At 43.4% G+C, this 19,430-nt stretch overlaps 1 protein-coding gene across 2 annotated transcripts in view; it reads left to right on the top strand.

Annotated features, from left to right (window-relative positions):
* The window catches only part of LOC311511097 (complement component receptor 1-like protein), a 32,857-nt gene that overhangs the window by 3,815 nt on the left and 9,612 nt on the right, over positions 1-19,430 (top strand). Inside the window, exons 3-10 of one of the 2 annotated variants that reach the window (XM_084611427.1) lie at positions 2,376-2,469; positions 4,386-4,471; positions 5,331-5,525; positions 6,567-6,746; positions 8,272-8,457; positions 13,256-13,349; positions 17,073-17,158; positions 18,003-18,197. In XM_084611427.1, the coding sequence (XP_084467553.1) occupies positions 2,376-2,469; positions 4,386-4,471; positions 5,331-5,525; positions 6,567-6,746; positions 8,272-8,457; positions 13,256-13,349; positions 17,073-17,158; positions 18,003-18,197 (1,116 nt within the window). The remainder of the gene's footprint in view (positions 1-2,375; positions 2,470-4,385; positions 4,472-5,330; positions 5,526-6,566; positions 6,747-8,271; positions 8,458-13,255; positions 13,350-17,072; positions 17,159-18,002; positions 18,198-19,430) is intronic. The other variant, XM_084611428.1, reaches the window with a different exon arrangement.

Here is a 19,430-nt window from a genome sequence, read left to right as displayed (position 1 = left end):
AGAACGACAGAGGTTTATCAGAGAAACCTGATTTTCCATAAAACCATATTGGTTGGTATTAATTATATTCCTGTTCTGAATTCCTTATGAATTGGGAAAATTTTCCCTCCACTGCACAAGTGGTCAGAACAGATTTGCCCTTGGAATCGATGAATCCCACAATACCTTTAAATTATTATGCCTGTGAGTGAGATCATGTTAACTAGTCTACAGTTACTGAGGTCATGCTGGTTGCCCTTTTTGAATACTGGCACAAGATCAGCGCTCTTCCATTCTTCCTGAATTTCCAGTTACTCTAACTTCTTATAAATCTTAATCAGTGGGTTAGAGATCTCCTTGGCCAACTTTTCAGGACACTTGGGTGCAAGTTATCCCAAGATTTTGATTTAACAATGTTTATCCCTAGCAGATGTAGTTTAACTTCCTCCTTAATTACGAATAGACATGGAAGTACTTCATCAAACTCTTGTGATGAGACTATGTTGTCGTGCTTCTTTCCAAATACAAAAGGGAAATATTTCCTGAACACTCCTGCCTTTCTTGTATCCTAATTGTTTTACCCATCTCCATTTAGTAACAAGTTTTTACCTTTACTACGCGTGGTATACTCGGTGTATCATCCAGACTAATGAGAATCTGTCACCGCTGTCCTTTAACCTGGGGGTGCCCTTTACAAAGCTTTGGTGCTGTAGCCTCCAGTCTGGACTGCTCACAAACAGCCTCCGGTGTGCAAGTCACTCCCAGCTAGGTCTCGGCCAGCCACACCTTTGTTCTTGCAGTATAAGCAAAGCTGGTGAGGTGACCCCAACAAATTCCTAGTATTTCCCCGCCCTGCCCCCCCTTTCCAGAAATGTATGTCTTGTATTGCCCAGCCCTCTCCCGGACAATACAAATTTATCTCGAGTCTCTCCTTCTTTCTTGTTACCCAAATAGTTTCACAAACACTTCAATTTAAACACACTGGATTAGATCAAACAAGTTCATTAACTACAAAGATTTTAAGGGACTGCAGGTCATGAGGCATGAGTCGGAAAGGTGACAAGAGAGGTCAAGATAAAGCACAAGTGGTGCTCAAGTTAAAAAATGCTGTTAAATTCGAAATGAAGTTTTTCTTACCATATGCTCTCAGCAGTCTTGCTGACCAAACTTCTTAAGTGAGGACCCCTTCTTCAGCTCAGTTGGTGCTTCCTTTGTCTCTTCTAGTGCAGTGAGTGGATGGATGGAGGAGGGGGAGCCTGGGAGTTTTTGTTGCTCCTTTTTTATAGTGTCAGTCCCACCCCTGGGAAAACATTCCCAGCTGACAAAAAGTCTATCGGGAAAAGATTTTCCCTGCTGCTTTTCCTCTCTTTTTTGGAGGTTTTTTTCTTCCTGCTTGATGACTGCTTGTTGCTTAAATGCAAATTAAGCAGAGCACACATTCCTTTGAGACAGTCCTGTTTGCCAGCTTGTGCTGTAGGTTTGCAATATGAATTAACATTATACAGGGAAATCTTCTAACTTCAGAGACAATGTTACCATGCATTTTATCAGGGCAGTATTGACCAGTAAACTCTATGTTTTCAGGTTTCAGAGTAGCAGCCGTATTAGTCTATATTCACAAAAAGAAAAGGAATACTTAAGCATAAATTTGTTAGTCTCTAAGGTGCCACAAGTACTCCTTTTCTTTTTATACATTTTCAGATGATGCCTCACAAGGCATGCTCGGTACATAGATTATTACAGCAGTCTCTAGGGTGTGGACATGGGTACATTCTCTTACAGAAGGATTTCTTTTGTCCCTAACGATCTTCACAATCTTCTCCTTATTGTCTGTAACCATGCCACTTGTGAGACTCTCACTGATGTCTTTAGTGCCCCATATAAATTTTTACATTTCGTAACTTACGCCTTCTATCCTTTTTTTTTTTTTTGTTCTTCTGTGTCTTATGTTGCTTTTTATTTGTAATTGCTGCCAGTTGAGGTCAGTGGGTCTACCCACATGAATATGGTTCTGCATATGAGTTTTCGGGATCTGGGCGTTCACGTTGACAGTATGAATATTTGCGCTTATACTAAATCTGCAAGGGGATCTGAAATCTCTTGTTTCAGGATATAAGGCAACCACTATCTGTGTGGGATTAGGAAGCATCATCCCGCTTCCACTTCTCCTCACTTCCCATGGGCATGTAACAAAATTATCCATAATGTGGGTTTTAAGCTTTCCTCCTTAGCCTTTGGTGCTGCCTGCTGTCGTAGAGGACAGATACTGGACTCCAAGACGATTGGCTTTGATCTGCCATGGTATTTGCTGTGTTAGAGGGTGCAAGTTAGGATATCCCCTTTTTCCTATTAAGGTAATCTGAGGTAACACTAATATTGGTCTTGTTCTCTTCTAGGAAGACGATGTAAACCACTCGAACTCGAAAATGGCAGGGCTGATATAACGGATCTCCGGTTTGGTGCAAGAGCAAACTTCTCCTGTGATGAAGGGTGAGTGGCAAATTGCTTCTTTGGACTAATTAATAGAACCTAGACTGGTGTACAACTGCTGTTGAAGTCTGGCAAAATGAGACAAGCAAGCCTGCTTAACTTCAAGAACATAAGTGAGTGGTGTGCTATAAATCTGTATCCATGGGCTGGGGCCCTTGTTAAGAATTACACCTGCGATTTTCAAAGGAGTTGAAGGAAGATAGCCACCGAGCTATGGTTGTCATTCAGTGGGAGATGGGCATCTAACTCGCTCAGGTGCTTTTGAAGATGGCAGCCTAGAGCCCTCAGGAGATCCTCCAGCAGGGGTTTGGTTATGATATTGAGAGTCCCACCTCAGGGGTCATGTGGCACTTACTGACCCGTGCCATCTCTCCCTTGTTACAGGGGTTTCTGTGAGGGTGCTGGGAGCTAGTGGGAGAATATTGCCCATAAAATGCTGCACCAGGTAGAGGCAGACCTCTTCCTGCTCTACAATAGCAAATATTTGTCTGTCTCTCCCTTAGAGATGTCGGTATTCCCCAGGATAGCATCAAGTGCAGTTGTTGCTTTTGTCCATATGGGTTATGTTGCCAGGCCTTGGGGAATCAAAAATAGCTTGTGACTTCCTTGCGCTGAGCAGGTGTGCTTTGGATTTTTGAGGTCTCAGAGTTGAAGGCCAGAAGGGACCACCTGATCCTCCAGTCTGACCTCCTGTATATCACAGGCCACTAACACTTCCCAGAGACCCACATACTAAACTCAACCAAAATGTAGTCTAAAATACTACAGCCCACAGGAGCTCAGGTTGTCTTTGGGTGTAATTCTATTTTACAAACTAGCAGCTGCTTGGGCCCATCTGTGCGCGCGCGTGCTCTCTCACTGTTCCCTCCCTTCACAGGAGATTGATTTCTTCAAGTTCTTTCACTTCAATTTAATCGAATGCTAAGTGTGTTCTGTAGTGACGACCAAGTGTAAGCTTTGTCAGTATGTTGCAACTTTGTGTGCTGGGTTTAGCTGGACTTTCAGCTCAATGGACTTGGAAATGCAGTGCTTTTGGCTAAGCCCTCAAGGGTTAACACATTGTTATTAATGTAGCCTCACACTCTACAAGGCAGTACAAATGGAGGGAGGAGACACAGCATGGCAGAGAGAGACAATCTCTCTTTCACGCACGCACGTGAGAGAGAGACACATGTGAATTGCCCCTTTAAGTTCGCTGACCCCAGTTTAAGTACATTGCCTTTTTAAGTAGATCAGCAAGTTGACAGCATTTGATGGCAGCAAGCTCCCCCTGTCCTGAGCCCTGTCATGTTCTCCCCCACCTCTCTGAGGAGAAGGGGTACAGCGGGAGGAGGACACCCTGACATTAGCACCCTTCTTCCCCCTCCACCCCCACACAGCAAGCAGGAGGCTCCCGGGAGCAACTTCAAGGCAGAGGACAGGAGCAGCACAGGGCAGTGGGGGGAGGGACAGCTGAACTGCCCAACAATTGATAGCGTGCTGGGCGGCTGCCACACAGGGAACTTAGGGGAGCTGATGGGGCGAGGCGGGTGCCGGTCCACCCTGGTTCGAAGCCCCCACCAGCTAGCTCCAACGGGCTGCTCTTTCTGCAAGCAGTGGACAAAGCAGGCGGCTGGCAAACAACCTTCTAAGGGAGCGTTGCGCAACTTTAAACAAGCATGTTCCCTAATTGATCAGCAACGAAACAATGTTAACTGGGACGATGTTAAGTGAGGCGTTACTGTAGCTGTACCGAGGACGTAGATGTGTACTGTAGACCTGGGCCTTCGTGTTCCTTGGTCCTGTGGTGTTAGATGTATCCCTTTTTCAATGGTTTGTCTCCACCTACTGGCAGAAAGAAACCCTGCTCCATCTTTCTGGACGGGGCACTAGTTCTTTGCTTCTATGAGTCACAAACTTGAACCTTTTTTCTTTAGGTACAGATTAATTGGACCGACTTTTGCCGAGTGCGTGATTGTGGGAAATGGAGTTGATTGGAATACGGAGGTTCCACTTTGCCAAGGTAAAGCAATTTAATGGTTTTAAGAACAGTTCACGTCTGGAGATGATGCAGCATAGCTGGCGCTTCAGAGGAGTCTCTGTTCTTCCTTTGGCATTTAATCCAAATGACAGTTTTGTTGTGGGGAGGAATGAAATCGTACTGTGCTTCGCCATGGTGTTTAGATGACTCCTACAGAAACTTTTTTTTTTTTTTGGTACCTTTTAGATTATTCACCTGGCTCTGTTTAATATGCACAATCCAACAGGCCTCATGTCTCCTCTTCACTATTGTATCTGTGTAATCCTCCTGGTCACTAAGTAAAAGGCATGATAATGACTTCAAGAAGTTTTGATGCTTCCCAAATGTGACTATCCACTTAAAATCTGAGGCTCTTTTGGAGTGAATCACAATTAATTTGCCTCTACCTTAATTTGATCTCTTGAATGCTTTCTGGGCTTGGTCTATCAATGATGCTGCTGATGTCCAGTCTAGAATCAGCTGCTGCTAAAAGAACTGTTCTAGCTTAGTTTTCTTCTGGTGGAACAATACTACATCTCGAGATGCCGGGCAAGAGGTTCTGGCTCCTTGAGGCTAATGTTGGGAAGGAGCGCGCTCTGCTAAGGTCATCTTCCAGAGTTGGTGTTTTATGGAGCATCCTCCTTGAGCAATGGACGTACTGGGTTGCGTCAAGCCTAAAAGCAGACAAACCTTCAGAATCTGAAAGGGGTATTGCTTCAAATGTTAAAATGGAATGTTAAGTACGCTTCCAAATGGCTAAATAGCTTTTTGGGGGGATCTGAGACAACTTTCTTAGTGAAAACTCTCTTTGGTTCACCTTCAGTGGAAACTTTAATTTTCATGTTGACATTCTTTGCTTCAGCAATACCTTGTCCTCCACCTCCTGGTATCACCCAGGGATCCCATAATGGTCAGAGTGGAGAAGAGTTTTCCTTTGGCTCAGCAGTAACTTACAAATGTGACCCGGGCTTGTCTCTTATTGGAGAGGCCTCCATTCATTGTACAACGAAAGATCATTTCAATGGAGAGTGGAGTGGGCCTGCCCCTGAATGCAAAGGTTAGTAGCGTCTGTTTTTTATCCCCTTCTTATTCTACGATCACCTTCCAAGAAAAACTCTATTTTGATTGCTGAGGAAATTCAGTTAGTACTTTGTCCCCCTAAATACGTATCATGAAAACTAGTTACTGTTGGAAAACTAAAGAATGACTGACACTTCATGAATCATTCCTGGAAAGAATTTTTGCCTCTAATACATCCTGTGGTTTTTTGTCTCCCCTCAGTGTTCCAAGATTGAAGTTAATTCTCAGGTCACAAACAGTTGATAAACTCTTAAACTAAGGTTTTGCTTTTATGCCAGTATCCTTCAACTCAAGTGCTAAAGGGAAGTGGACGGAAAGAGAGAGGCTTACAAGCAGGATTGCTTGGCAAGCCTCTTTTTCAGAACTCTCTGGGAGGGCTCCTTGGCAGTGAAGGCTCAGGCTTCTGTGAGTTCATATCACAGCCATAAAGTTCTTTGGAGGGAGAAATAAAGGTCATTGTACAATCCTCATTTTAGTGACGGCAGTGCTCCTGCACACTGTTGCATTTAGCTAACAATGCATTTATGTACTTGGTATTCAAGCAAGTGCAACAACTTGGTTTTATTCTTTCTGAGTTACCCAGCCTAACAGCTGGGATTGAGGCTTTTTCAGAGGCATTAGGGTAGGTTGGTCATCTTGCTACTTAATAATAACTCCTCCAAAAGCAGGGAAGTTCAGTTCCAGAATGTCATTGTATGTACATCTCTTCTAGTGTGACCCAAATTCCGGATGGCGTCGTACAACAATGATGTTTAACTCATGCAGTTTAGTGGAGGGTGGGGGAAGGGGCGGGATAGCCATACAGTTGGGTGCTGTCGTGTTTGTAGACTAACATCTTTTTAAAGGAAAAGATCCAGAGTTGTCTAACTTTATTTTGAAATACATTTTGGTACCTGCTGTGGTCAAGTATCAGGGCGTTTTCGTCTTTCCTCTAATTCTCCCACACGCCCCCATATCCCCACACACACTAAATGCTTCCTGGGCCAAACGTTCTTATGCTGGTACTTTTAATTTTCAGTGGTCAAGTGTCCTGAGCCAGAAGTTAAAAATGGAAGAAAGCAATCTGGGTTTGGACCTGACTATTCATATGGAAACGCCGTAATATTTGCATGTGATTCTGGCTACACTCTGCATGGTAGCAGTTCAGTTAGATGTGAAGCTAACAATTCTTGGGTTCCATCTTTGCCAACTTGTCTACGTAAGTATAAGCAGTTGTGTTGAACCTTTTATATGCTGATGTTTAGCAACGTTAAAATGATGTAAAGTTTGAGTGTCTGTGTCCCCTTTTTGTCATTGGCATAACACATACTACACCTACAGCTCCCCTCCAGGAGGAACAAAAGATACTTCTGGTGAGTTGGAAGAACTTTTGGCTATTTAAAGCTTCCAGTTTTTTAGCATGTGGTTTCTACAAGACTGAAAATGGCAGTGTGAAATTCACGAAGTACATTTCATCTCTAAGTTCTGGAGCAGCCTGCGTGTTGGCATGTGGCTGGGTGGCTGATGTGGAACCATACTTCTGCTAGCCTTCAGCCCCTGGGAGTGCTTTTGCCCGGGAGAAGGCTCATTGGAATGGCTTCTGCCTTGGAGGCTAAACTCTGTCCCGTATTGTGAGATAGCGTTAATACCCAGTGCCTGCTGCTGTAGGATGAGGAATGTCTCCTGTCGTAGTTGGAGGTAGGCTAGGGAAAAGAAAAAGCCACTTTGAACAGGAGGTAAAGGTGCAGCTTCTTTGCTTTACCAGTTTCTGTAAAACAAAGTTTGGGGTATAAGACTCCTAAAGATTATAAAATGAGCCAGATCCCCTGTTACAGCCTTAGGTTTGTGACTGTACAGAAATAGATTAAATTTTTTTTATTAAAGCTAACGTTACAAAGATCTAATGCACACGTTAAGAAGAGTGTCTGTACATCTGGGTATAATGCTTAAATTATCCAAAAGTACAAAATTTGTACCTTAGGACTTTGAAACCATATAGTACATAATCGACAGTATCCGAGATTACGGTTGTTAAATTCAGTGATACAGTTAAGGTATTAGCATCCAATTATGCAGGTACATAACTCATAAAAAGTTATACTAAGAGTATCTTATGGAAAGCAAATATAGCAACGAGTTAATATTGTCCCTCGGTAATTGAGAATTTAGGATCGGTTGGCTGTTAGAAAATACAATACAGTATGTCGGGAAGTATTTCAGTTACTTTCCCCACTTTGCTTCTCATTAGCACTTGTCCTCATGCCTGTCATGCAGTTTCCATGCATCACATGAGAAATATGAAAGTTACCTGTCTCAGAAATAATGCCAGACATGTTTCGTGTACTCTTCTATAGATTGCTCCCTTGGTCTTCTTTGCCTGTATGTCACCTTCTTTCATGTCAGTCTGTGTGGTAGCAACCCTCTCTCTGAGCCTGTGCTGCGTTAGATCATAAAACCTGTGAGGTGGAGCAATGTCTTGTTTTGCACAATGTACTTACCCTACGTTACCATACACGCTCAGGGTGATGTATACATGGTAAATGATGTAAAATTTTAATGTACTATAGTTTTGTATCAAGCCCATTCAATAAACTAGCTTCAAGGCTCTAATGAAAACAAGTACCTCCAAATTGTCTCCAATAAAATCATTTGTGGCTTCTCAAAAACTAGTATTCTGTTACAACAGACTACTGAATATGTTTCATAGTTAACTTTTTCCCTTCCTTGCCTGTCTCTCTTGCTAGGCACTTGTGATTCTCCTCCACGGTTGCATTTTGCTGAGCTGCCTGGGGGAGTGAACAATTCCTATCCTGTTGGGACCAAACTGCAATACTCCTGTCGCCCAGGATACATTTTGAGCTCTGGAAAGTCTCCTTTTGTTACATGTCTTGAAAATTCAAAATGGTCAGTAGACCCTGAGTTTTGTGAAGGTGAGTACCTTTGTTGCTTTTCCATTTCAATTGATGTGCAAGCCATCTTTTATTGGGTAAGTGGTTCACAGTTCAACACTGGTATCCATAAACACTTTCTCAATACATTTTGGACAGTTCTTTGTTATATTAGTGGTTGACTTAAAAAAAAAAATCAGAATGCTTCCATATCTTTGTAGGCTTCTTTAAGAGCAGCTAAAATGCAAAATTCCAGTAACTTTAGCCTTCTGTGCTGAATACTCTCAAATAGGTTTCAGAGGAGGAATAGGTTTACCACTTTCTTCCTGGTTTTTAGGCCTTGTGCTGAATATCTGCCTTTCTAGAACATCAACATCTTGTGTAGTAGTAGATATAAACTTAAGAATAGTGCAGTTCTTCTCTCCCAGAAACCCCACTGTCCACATAATTTGCGTGTGACTGACTGACTGGGAGACATTCAGTGCACACCAGTGAAGTTATTGGAATTTGATACTCTACCTATGCGGGTCAGCTTTAAATGGAGGTATAAAATAAAGGACGTCTAAGCTTTCATCTTTTTAGTTTCCCTAATGATCTTGGTTCTTACCATGTCACCTCTTTTAACTTTGTTCAAGTGAGTGCCACAGAACACTGGACAGCTACAACTTGGTGCGGTTAAATTCATCGTGTTCATAGTATTTCCTGTTGATAGTATAGGGAACATCACAAATACTGCAATAAAGTGAAACACTTCGGTGTGATAAGTGTCTGTCTTTTCAGAAAAATTGTAGTTGCTCTATCCCTGATAACAAATGATAGAGTTCAGCCCTACGGAATTCACTGTACTAAAAGTAAACCCAGTATTGAATAACGTGTGTTACAAACTTGGTCAAAATACTAATTCATAACAAAGCTTAGAGAATACTTCTCTTGGTTTCATTGCTAAGAGTACAATAAGATTTTTGCAAGTTTCCTCCTCTCAAGACTGTAGATGCTATATTCCATGCAGAAGTCCCTAGTAAATGCAGTACTACAGTAACTAGTAAGGATATATACAGTTGGATGCTGATGAACCTTAACTCTGTCGTCTTGTGCATATATTTTAAATTATGATTTAATTTGTCGTAATTTGTCAAATACTGATGGGGATTTCTTGACTAGCCTTAGACTTACCTTCTCTGGGTTGAGAAAATACTTTATATATAGGCCCTGATTCCGCAAAGCACTTAGTGCGTTAAGTCTCAGTGATGTCAGCGGAACTTGTTTTGCTGAATCGATCAGACCTTAGTAAATAGGTCACAATTTTTACATGCCTTGTTTGAATTCAGAGATTTTTTTTTCCCCCCAGTACAATAATAAAAAGTGCTGACTTTATCTTTGTTTGGATACAGTATATCTACATTGAATTCCCTATAGCTATGGTGACTTTTTGATACAGTTTATTCTTCGTGGGAATAAGTCTACTCCGGGAGAAAGCATCACAAATAACTCTTGTAGGGGCAAAGAAAAGCTCTTCCACTGAGCTTGACTGAGGAACGTGCAGTTTTTAGCTGTCTAAAATCAGGATTCACGTATCAAGAAAATTAATAACAAATATTTACAAAACGCAAAACAAGCCTGTGAACATTCTGCCACAAAATGGAGGCAAAGAACAGGGTAGGGTTCAAAAAGGGATGAGACACTTAGAACCGGGTCTGGCAAACATGTTGCTTAATGTTGCACATGTGAATAGTCTGCTGCTTCATAGAGTTTAATGCTAGAAGTAATTGTGCCTAGATGTATAATTTTGCACTATACGGTACTAGAATGAATTTTGTTTGATCGGACCCAGGGGATCCAGATTGCTTTGCAGGACTGACATGTCCTGCTTTATCACTCCCCCAAACTTTCTGTCAGCTGCAAATTTTGTCAGGAGTGATTTTTGTTTACTTCCAGTCAACTGATTAAAATGTTGAATAGCAGCAGGTCTAGGACCGATCCCTGCAGAATTCTACTAGAAACAGGTTTGTTTGATAATGATTCCCACTGATGTGACTGCTCCTGGAGATGTCAGTTAGTCAGTTCTTGTCTGCAGTGGTGTTGCAGCCATGTCAATCCCAGGATATTAGCGAGACAGAGTGGGTGAGATAATATCATTTATTGGACCAACTTCTGTTGGTGAGAGAGACGAGCTTTCGAGCTTACACACCATTTTTCTTGGTGTCAGAAATGTATTCCAAACCTGAAGACTAGCTCTGTGTAGGGTCGAAAGCTTCTCACCCACAGAAGTTGGTTCAATAAAAGATATTGCCTCACCCTCTTAGCCAATTCTTAGTCCATTTAAGTTGTGCTCTATTGATACAGAAGTGTTAATTTTTTATTTAGAATGTTGTGTGGTACTAAGTCAAACAGCTTACAAAAGTCTAGGCATATTACATCAGTTACGTTTATCAAACATCTTTGTAACTTCAAAGAACGACAGAGGTTTATCAGAGAAACCTGATTTTCCATAAAACCATATTGGTTGGTATTAATTATATTCCTGTTCTGAATTCCTTATGAATTGGGAAAATTTTCCCTCCACTGCACAAGTGGTCAGAACAGATTTGCCCTTGGAATCGATGAATCCCACAATACCTTTAAATTATTATGCCTGTGAGTGAGATCATGTTAACTAGTCTACAGTTACTGAGGTCATGCTGGTTGCCCTTTTTGAATACTGGCACAAGATCAGCGCTCTTCCATTCTTCTTGAATTTCCAGTTACTCTAACTTCTTATAAATCTTAATCAGTGGGTTAGAGATCTCCTTGGCCAACTTTTCAGGACACTTGGGTGCAAGTTATCCCAAGATTTTGATTTAACAATGTTTATCCCTAGCAGATGTAGTTTAACTTCCTCCTTAATTACGAATAGACATGGAAGTACTTCATCAAACTCTTGTGATGAGACTACGTTGTCGTGCTTCTTTCCAAATACAAAAGGGAAATATTTCCTGAACACTCCTGCCTTTCTTGTATCATAATTGTTTTACCCATCTCCGTTTAGTAACAGGTTTGTACCTTTACTACGCGTGGCATACTCAGTGTATCATCCAGACTAATGAGAATCTGTCACCGCTGTCCTCTAACCTGGGGGTGCCCTTTACAAAGCTTTGGTGCTGTAGCCTCCAGTCTGGACTGCTCACAAACAGCCTCCGGTGTGCAAGTCACTCCCAGCTAGGTCTCGGCCAGCCACACCTTTGTTCTTGCAGTATAAGCAAAGCTGGTGAGGTGACCCCAACAAATTCCTAGTATTTCCCCGCCCTGCCCCCCCTTTCCAGAAATGTATGTCTTGTATTGCCCAGCCCTCTCCCGGACAATACAAATTCATCTCGAGTCTCTCCTTCTTTCTTGTTACCCAAATAGAGTTTCGCAGACACTTCAATTTAAACACACTGGATTAGATCAAACAAGTTTATTAACTACAAAGATTTTAAGGGACTGCAGGTCATGAGGCATGAGTCGGAAAGGTGACAAGAGAGGTCAAGATAAAGCACAAGTGGTGCTCAAGTTAAAAAACGCTGTTAAATTCGAAATGAAGTTTTTCTTACCATATGCTCTCAGCAGTCTTGCTGACCAAACTTCTTAAGTGAGGACCCCTTCTTCAGCTTAGTTGGTGCTTCCTTTGTCTCTTCTAGTGCAGTGAGTGGATGGATGGAGTGAGAGGGAGGAGGGGGTGCCTGGGAGTTTTTGTTGCTCCTTTTTTATAGTGTCAGTCCCACCCCTGGGAAAACATTCCCAGCTGACAAAAAGTCTATCGGGAAAAGATTTTCCCTGCTGTTTTTCCTCTCTTTTTTGGAGGTTTTTTTCTTCCTGCTTGATGACTGCTTGTTGCTTAAATGCAAATTAAGCAGAGCACACATTCCTTTAAGACAGTCCTGTTTGCCAGCTTGTGCTGTAGGTTTGCAATATGAATTAACATTATACAGGGAAATCTTCTAACTTCAGAGACAATGTTACCATGCATTTTATCAGGGCAGTATTGACCAGTAAACTCTATGTTTTCAGGTTTCAGAGTAGCAGCCGTATTAGTCTATATTCACAAAAAGAAAAGGAATACTTAAGCATAAATTTGTTAGTCTCTAAGGTGCCACAAGTACTCCTTTTCTTTTTATACATTTTCAGATGATGCCTCACAAGGCATGCTCGGTACATAGATTATTACAGCAGTCTCTAGGGTGTGGACATGGGTACATTCTCTTACAGAAGGATTTCTTTTGTCCCTAACGATCTTCACAATCTTCTCCTTATTGTCTGTAACCATGCCACTTGTGAGACCCTCACTGATGTCTTTAGTGCCCCATATAAATTTTTACATTTCGTAACTTATGCCTTCTATCCTTTTTTTTTTTTTTTTGTTCTTCTGTGTCTTATGTTGCTTTTTATTTGTAATTGCTGCCAGTTGAGGTCAGTGGGTCTACCCACATGAATATGGTTCTGCATATGAGTTTTCGGGATCTGGGCGTTCACGTTGACAGTATGAATATTTGCGCTTATACTAAACCTGCAAGGGGATCTGAAATCTCTTGTTTCAGGATATAAGGCAACCACTATCTGTGTGGGATTAGGAAGCATCATCCCGCTTCCACTTCTCCTCACTTCCCATGGGCATGTAACAAAATTATCCATAATGTGGGTTTTAAGCTTTCCTCCTTAGCCTTTGGTGCTGCCTGCTGTCGTAGAGGACAGATACTGGACTCCAAGACCATTGGCTTTGATCTGCCATGGTATTTGCTGTGTTAGAGGGTGCAAGTTAGGATATCCCCTTTTTTCTATTAAGGTAATCTGAGGTAACACTAATATTCATCTTGTTCTCTTCTAGGAAGACGATGTAAACCACTCGAACTCGAAAATGGCAGGGCTGATGTAACGGATCTCCGGTTTGGTGCAAGAGCAGACTTCTCCTGTGATGAAGGGTGAGTGGCAAATTGCTTCTTTGGACTAATTAATAGAAGCTAGACTGGTGTAAAACTGCTGTTGAAGTCTGGCAAAATGAGACAAGCAAGCCTGCGTAACTTCAAGAACATAAGTGAGTGGTGTGCTATAAATCTGTATCCATGGGCTGGGGCCCTTGTTAAGAATTACACCTGCGATTTTCAAAGGAGTTGAAGGAAGATAGCCACCCAGCTATGGTTGTCATTCAGTGGGAGATGGGCATCTAACTCGCTCAGGTGCTTTTGAAGATGGCAGCCTAGAGCCCTCAGGAGATCCTCCAGCAGGGGTTGGGTTATGATATTGAGAGTCCCACCTCAGGGGTCATGTGGCACTTACTGACCCGTGCCATCTCTCCCTTGTTACAGGGGTTTCTGTGAGGGTGCTGGGAGCTAGTGGGAGAATATTGCCCATAAAATGCAGCACCAGGTAGAGGCAGACCTCTTCCTGCTCTACAATAGCAAATATTTGTCTGTCTCTCCCTTAGAGATGTCGGTATTCCCCAGGATAGCATCAAGTGCAGTTGTTGCTTTTGTCCATATGGGTTATGTTGCCAGGCCTTGGGGAATCAAAAATAGCTTGTGACTTCCTTGCGCTGAGCAGGTGTGTTTTGGATTTTTGAGGTCTCAGAGTTGAAGGCCAGAAGGGACCACCCGATTCTCCAGTCTGACCTCCTGTATATCACAGGCCACTAACACTTCCCAGAGACCCACATACTAAACTCAACCAAAATGTAGTCTAAAATACTACAGCCCACAGGAGCTTAGACCATTGTGTGCCATGGTCAGAGAACAGGAGGGCCTGAGGTGCACAAATTCCTCAGGGAAATGTGGAAGTGAGATATATATTGAGATAATCCTGGCAATTGACTTGCACTCACATACTCCAGAGGAAGGCAAGAAAACCCCCAATGTCACTGCCAATGTGACCGGGGGGGAAATTTCTTAACAACCCCACATACTAGAGCCTGAGCATATAAGTCAAGCACTGAGGTGAGAGTGGTTGATGCCACCTCAGAGTCCTGGCCTTCCCCATCCTGTGTCCCATTTTCAGCCATGGCTATCCCTGATGGTTCAAAGGAAGGAGATAAAAGGAACCAACTCAGAATACGTTTGGTGTGGAATCCCTTCCTGACTGCTGCAGGTGCCTGGCTGAAATCGTGACGCGTGAGCCTTAGGAATGTAACACACACACTGGAAAAAAAACCCCAGGGTTGCTGAGCCCTGCCATCACAAGCAACCCCATCATATAATTGCATGCATAAACCTGTCTGGCTCTCTCTCAAACTAAGTTAGTTGCCCCCACAACTACTATTGGATGACTGTTCCTGTACCTTACCTTTCCTATGGTTAGAAACCCTCTAATTTCCAGCCTGAAGTTGTTCATGGGCAGTTTTTACCCATTGTTCTTGTGGTAGCATTGTACTTAATTTAAATAGCTTGTGATACAGCATGGCCAGAGGGTAGTAGGAGAGTGTTAGTTGGGATCCTTATTCCCTGTAGAAGGAAGAAAGTTCGCTATAGATTAATTAGAACGCCTGAAGCCAGTCACCTGATAAACCAGCCGCCCTCCCCCCCCCCCCCCCCCGCCCAGCTTCAATCAGACAAGGAAAGGAGTTGAAGCAGAGTGGATGGATGTTGGAGCAGAGAGCAGTTTGGAGGGAAGCAGAGGAGAGTTTGGAGAAGTGCTGTGGTGGGCTAAGAAGACCAAGACCCTAGGTAAAGGGACACCTGGTTTGTGCAGAGGGAGGGCAGGAAGCCCCACAAGCTGAAGGGCGGGAGAGGGAAGTAGCTCAGAAGAAGAAACCACTAGTTTTAGTGGTTTACTGCTTTCCGTAGGGCCCCTGGGCTGGGACCTGGAGTAGAGGGCGGGTCCAGGTCCCTCCCTCTCCACTCCACTCCTCCTCTAGGACACTCGTGGGGCAGTTAATACCCCAGTTCAGGGGCGAGAAAGGGTGCCCTGAACCCTCCCGAAGAAGAGAGAGCGCGAGACCCATCAAAGTAGTGCCGGCAATTTGCCACAAGCTCTTCGCCCTCCCTGCTAGTTGAATGGATTGTGTTGCGGGGGCACACAAATGACAGGAATGCAGGTGTTGTGTCGAGTTTTGTTTTTCTGTATCACAACTTTAGGTGGCTTGTCCAAGCAGCAGAGATTGGACTCCCAAGGGATATTTGGGGTGGTGGGAGATGTCCAGGCCCAGTCTGAATTAGATGTATCTGGGCATGGGCAGGTAACTCCCTGGGGCAAGGCAGGCTCTCCTGCTGCACAGAGGTGGGAGTTAAATCCCTTGGTTTATCCTGTAGATTGGTCCATATCCTGCCTTCTGGATGAAATAGGTTTGATCCACAGAAATTTCCAAGCTCTTGTTGCAGGACTTGGTGACTTTCTGTACAGTAGCCTATAGGGGCCTCATGCTTTGGAATTATGCAGGCCTATGAGGTCTGTGGGTTTAAAGACCACTGGTTAGATCTTGGACAGTTACGATGCTTGAATTTTGAATATGGAACAGGGAGATGGCAAGTGGGTGACCGCTCAGGGCAGCTGTCTTGTCTCCCATTACTGCTATCGGCAGGTTGTCTTTGGGTGTAATTCTATTTTACAAACTAGCAGCTGCTTGGGCCCATCTGTGCACACGCGTGCTCTCTCACTGTTCCCTGCCGTCACAGGAGATTGATTTCTTCAAGATCTTTCACTTCAATTTAATCGAAGGCTAAGTGTATTCTGTAGTGAAGACCAAGTGTAAGCTTTGTCAGTATGTTGCAACTTTGTGTGCTGGGTTTAGCTGGACCTTCAGCTCAATGGACTTGGAAATGCAGTGCTTTTGGCTAAGCCCTCAAGGGTTAACACATTGTTATTAATGTAGCCTCACACTCTACAAGGCAGCACAAATGGAGGGAGGAGACACAGCATGGCAGAGAGAGACAGTCTCTCAAACACACACGCACGCACGCGCGTGAGAGAGAGACACACATGTGCGCATTGCCCCTTTAAGTGTGCTGACCCCCAGTTTAAGTACATTGCCTTTTTAAGTACATCAGCAAGTTGACAGCAGTTGCTGGCAGCAAGCTCCCTCTGTCCTGAGCCCTGTCGTGTTCTCCCGCACCTCTCTGAGGAGAAGGGGTACAGCGGGAGGAGGACACCCTGACATTAGCACCCTTTTTCCCCCTCGCACAGCAAGCAGGAGGCTCCCGGGAGTAACTCCAAGGCAGAGGACAGGAGCAGCACAGGGCAGTGGGGGGAGGGATGGCTGAACTGCCCGACAATTGATAGCCTGCTGGGCGGCTGCCACACAGGGAACTTAGGGAAGCTGATGGGGCGGGGCGGCTGCCGGTCTACCCTGGTTCTAAGCGCCCACCAGCTAGCTCCAACGGGCTGCTCTTTCTGCAAGCAGTGGACAAAGCAGGCGGCTGGCAAACAACCTTCTAAGGGAGCGTTGAGCAACTTTAAACAAGCATGTTCCCTAATTGATCAGCAACGAAACAATGTTAACTGGGACGATGTTAAGTGAGGCGTTACTGTAGCTGTACCGACGTAGATGTGTACTGTAGACCTGGCCTTCGTGTTCCTTGGCCCTGTGGTGTTAGATGTATCCCTTTTTCAATGGTTTGTCTCCATCTACTGGCAGAAAGAAACCATGTTCCATCTTTCTGGATGCGGAACTAGTTCTTTGCTTCCATGAGTCACAAACTCGAACCTTTTTTCTTTAGGTACAGATTAATTGGACCGACTTTTGCCCAGTGTGTGATTGTGGGAAATGGAGTTGATTGGGATACGGAGGTTCCACTTTGCCAAGGTAAAGCAATTTAATGGTTTTAAGAACAGTTCACGTCTGGAGATGATGCAGCATAGCTGGCGCTTCAGAGGAGTCTCTGTTCTTCCTTTGGCATTTAATCCAAATGACAGTTTTGTTGTGGGGAGGAATGAAATCGTACTGTGCTTCGCCATGGTGTTTAGATGACTCCTACAGAATCTTTTTTTTTTTTTTGGTACCTTTTAGATTATTCACCTGGCACTGTTTTAATATGCACAATCCAACAGGCCTCATGGCTCCTCTTCACTATTGTATCTGTGTAATCCTCCTGGTCACTATGTAAAAGGCATGATAATGACTTCAAGAAGTTTTGATGCTTCCCAAATGTGACTATCCACTTAAAATCTGAGGCTCTTTTGGAGTGAATCACAATTAATTTGATCTCTTGAATGCTTTCTGGGCTTGGTCTATCAATGATGCTGCTGATGTCCAGTCTAGAATCAGCTGCTGCTAAAAGAACTGTTCTAGCTTAGTTTTCTTCTGGTGGAACAATACTACATCTCGAGATGCCGGGCGAGAGGTTCTGGCTCCTTGAGGCTAATGTTGGGAAGGAGCGCGCTCTGCTAAGGTCATCTTCCAGAGCTGGTGTTTTATGGAGCATCCTCCTTGAGCAATGGACGTACTGGGTTGCGTCAAGCCTAAAAGCAGACAAACCTTCAGAATCTGAAAGAGATATTGCTTCAAATATTAAAATGGAATGTTAAGTACGCTTCCAAATGGCTAAATAGCTTTTTGGGGGGATCTGAGACAACTTTCTTAGTGAAAACTCTCTTTGGTTCACCTTCAGTGGAAACTTTAATTTTCATGTTGACATTCTTTGCTTCAGCAATACCTTGTCCTCCACCTCCTGATATCACCCAGGGATCCCATAATGGTCAGAGTGGAGAAGAGTTTTCCTTTGGCTCAGCAGTAACTTACAAATGTGACCCGGGCTTGTCTCTTATTGGAGAGGCCTCCATTCATTGTACAACGAAAGATCATTTCAATGGAGAGTGGAGTGGGCCTGCCCCTGAATGCAAAGGTTAGTAGCGTCTGTTTTTTATCCCCTTCTTATTCTACGATCACCTTCCAAGAAAAACTCTATTTTGATTGCTAAGTAAACCCATAAACCTGAGGAAATTCAGTTAGTGCTTTGTCCCCCTAAATACGTATCATGAAAACTAGTTACTGTTGAAAAACTAAAGAATGACTGAAACTTCATGAATCATTCCTGGAAACAATTTTTGCCTCTAATACATCCTGTGTTTTTTGTCTCCCCTCAGTGTTCCAAGATTGAAGTTAATTCTCAGGTCACAAACAGTTGATTTTTAGGTGGAGAGAAACTCTTAAACTAAGGTTTTGCTTTTATGCCAGTACCCTTCAACTCAAGTGCTAATGGGGAGTGGGCGGAGAGAGATAGGGGCTTACAAGCAGGATTGTTTGGCAAGCCTCTTTTTCAGAACTCTCCGGGAGGGCTCCTTGGCAGTGAAGGCTCAGGCTTCTGTGAGTTCATATCACAGCCATAAAGTTCTTCGGAGGGAGAAATAAAGGTCATTGTACAATCCTCATTTTAGTGACGGCAGTGCTCCTGCACACTGTTGCATTTAGCTAACAATGCATTTATGTACTTGGTATTCAAGCAAGTGCAACAACTTGGTTTTATTCTTTCTGAGTTACCCAGCCTAACAGCTGGGATTGAGGCTTTTTCAGAGGCATTAGGGCAGGTTGGTCATCTTGCTACTTAATATTAACTCCCCCAAAAGCAGGGAAGTTCAGTTCCAGAATGTCATTGTATGTACATCTCTTCTAGTGTGACCCAAATTCCGGATGGCTTCGTACAACAATGATGTTTAACTCATGCAGTTTAGTGGAGGGTGGGGGAAGGGGCGGGATAGCCATACAGTTGGGTGCTGTCGTGTTTGTAGACTAACATCTTTTTAAAGGAAAAGATCCAGAGTTGTCTAACTTTATTTTGAAATACATTTTGGTACCTGCTGCTGTTTAGGGAGCTTATTGCTTTTGAGTAGCCATGTTAGAATGATGTAAAGTTTGAGTATCTGTGTCCCATTTATGTCATAGGCATAACACACACACAAATTTTATCAAAGCTAATGTTAAAATAAAATGAAATATATATAGGTTGGTGTCATAAATATAAAGGGAAGGGTAAACCCCTTTGAAATCCCTCCTGTCCAGGGGAAAGCTCCTCTCACCTGTAAAGGGTTAAGAAGCTAAAGGTAAGCTCGCTGGCACCTGACCAAAATGACCAATGAGG

The sequence above is a fragment of the Lepidochelys olivacea genome (assembly GCF_965140295.1).
Source record: "Lepidochelys olivacea isolate rLepOli2 genome assembly, chromosome: 21".
Taxonomy (NCBI): Eukaryota; Metazoa; Chordata; order Testudines; family Cheloniidae; genus Lepidochelys; species Lepidochelys olivacea.
This window is presented reverse-complemented; position numbering and strand designations above follow the sequence as displayed.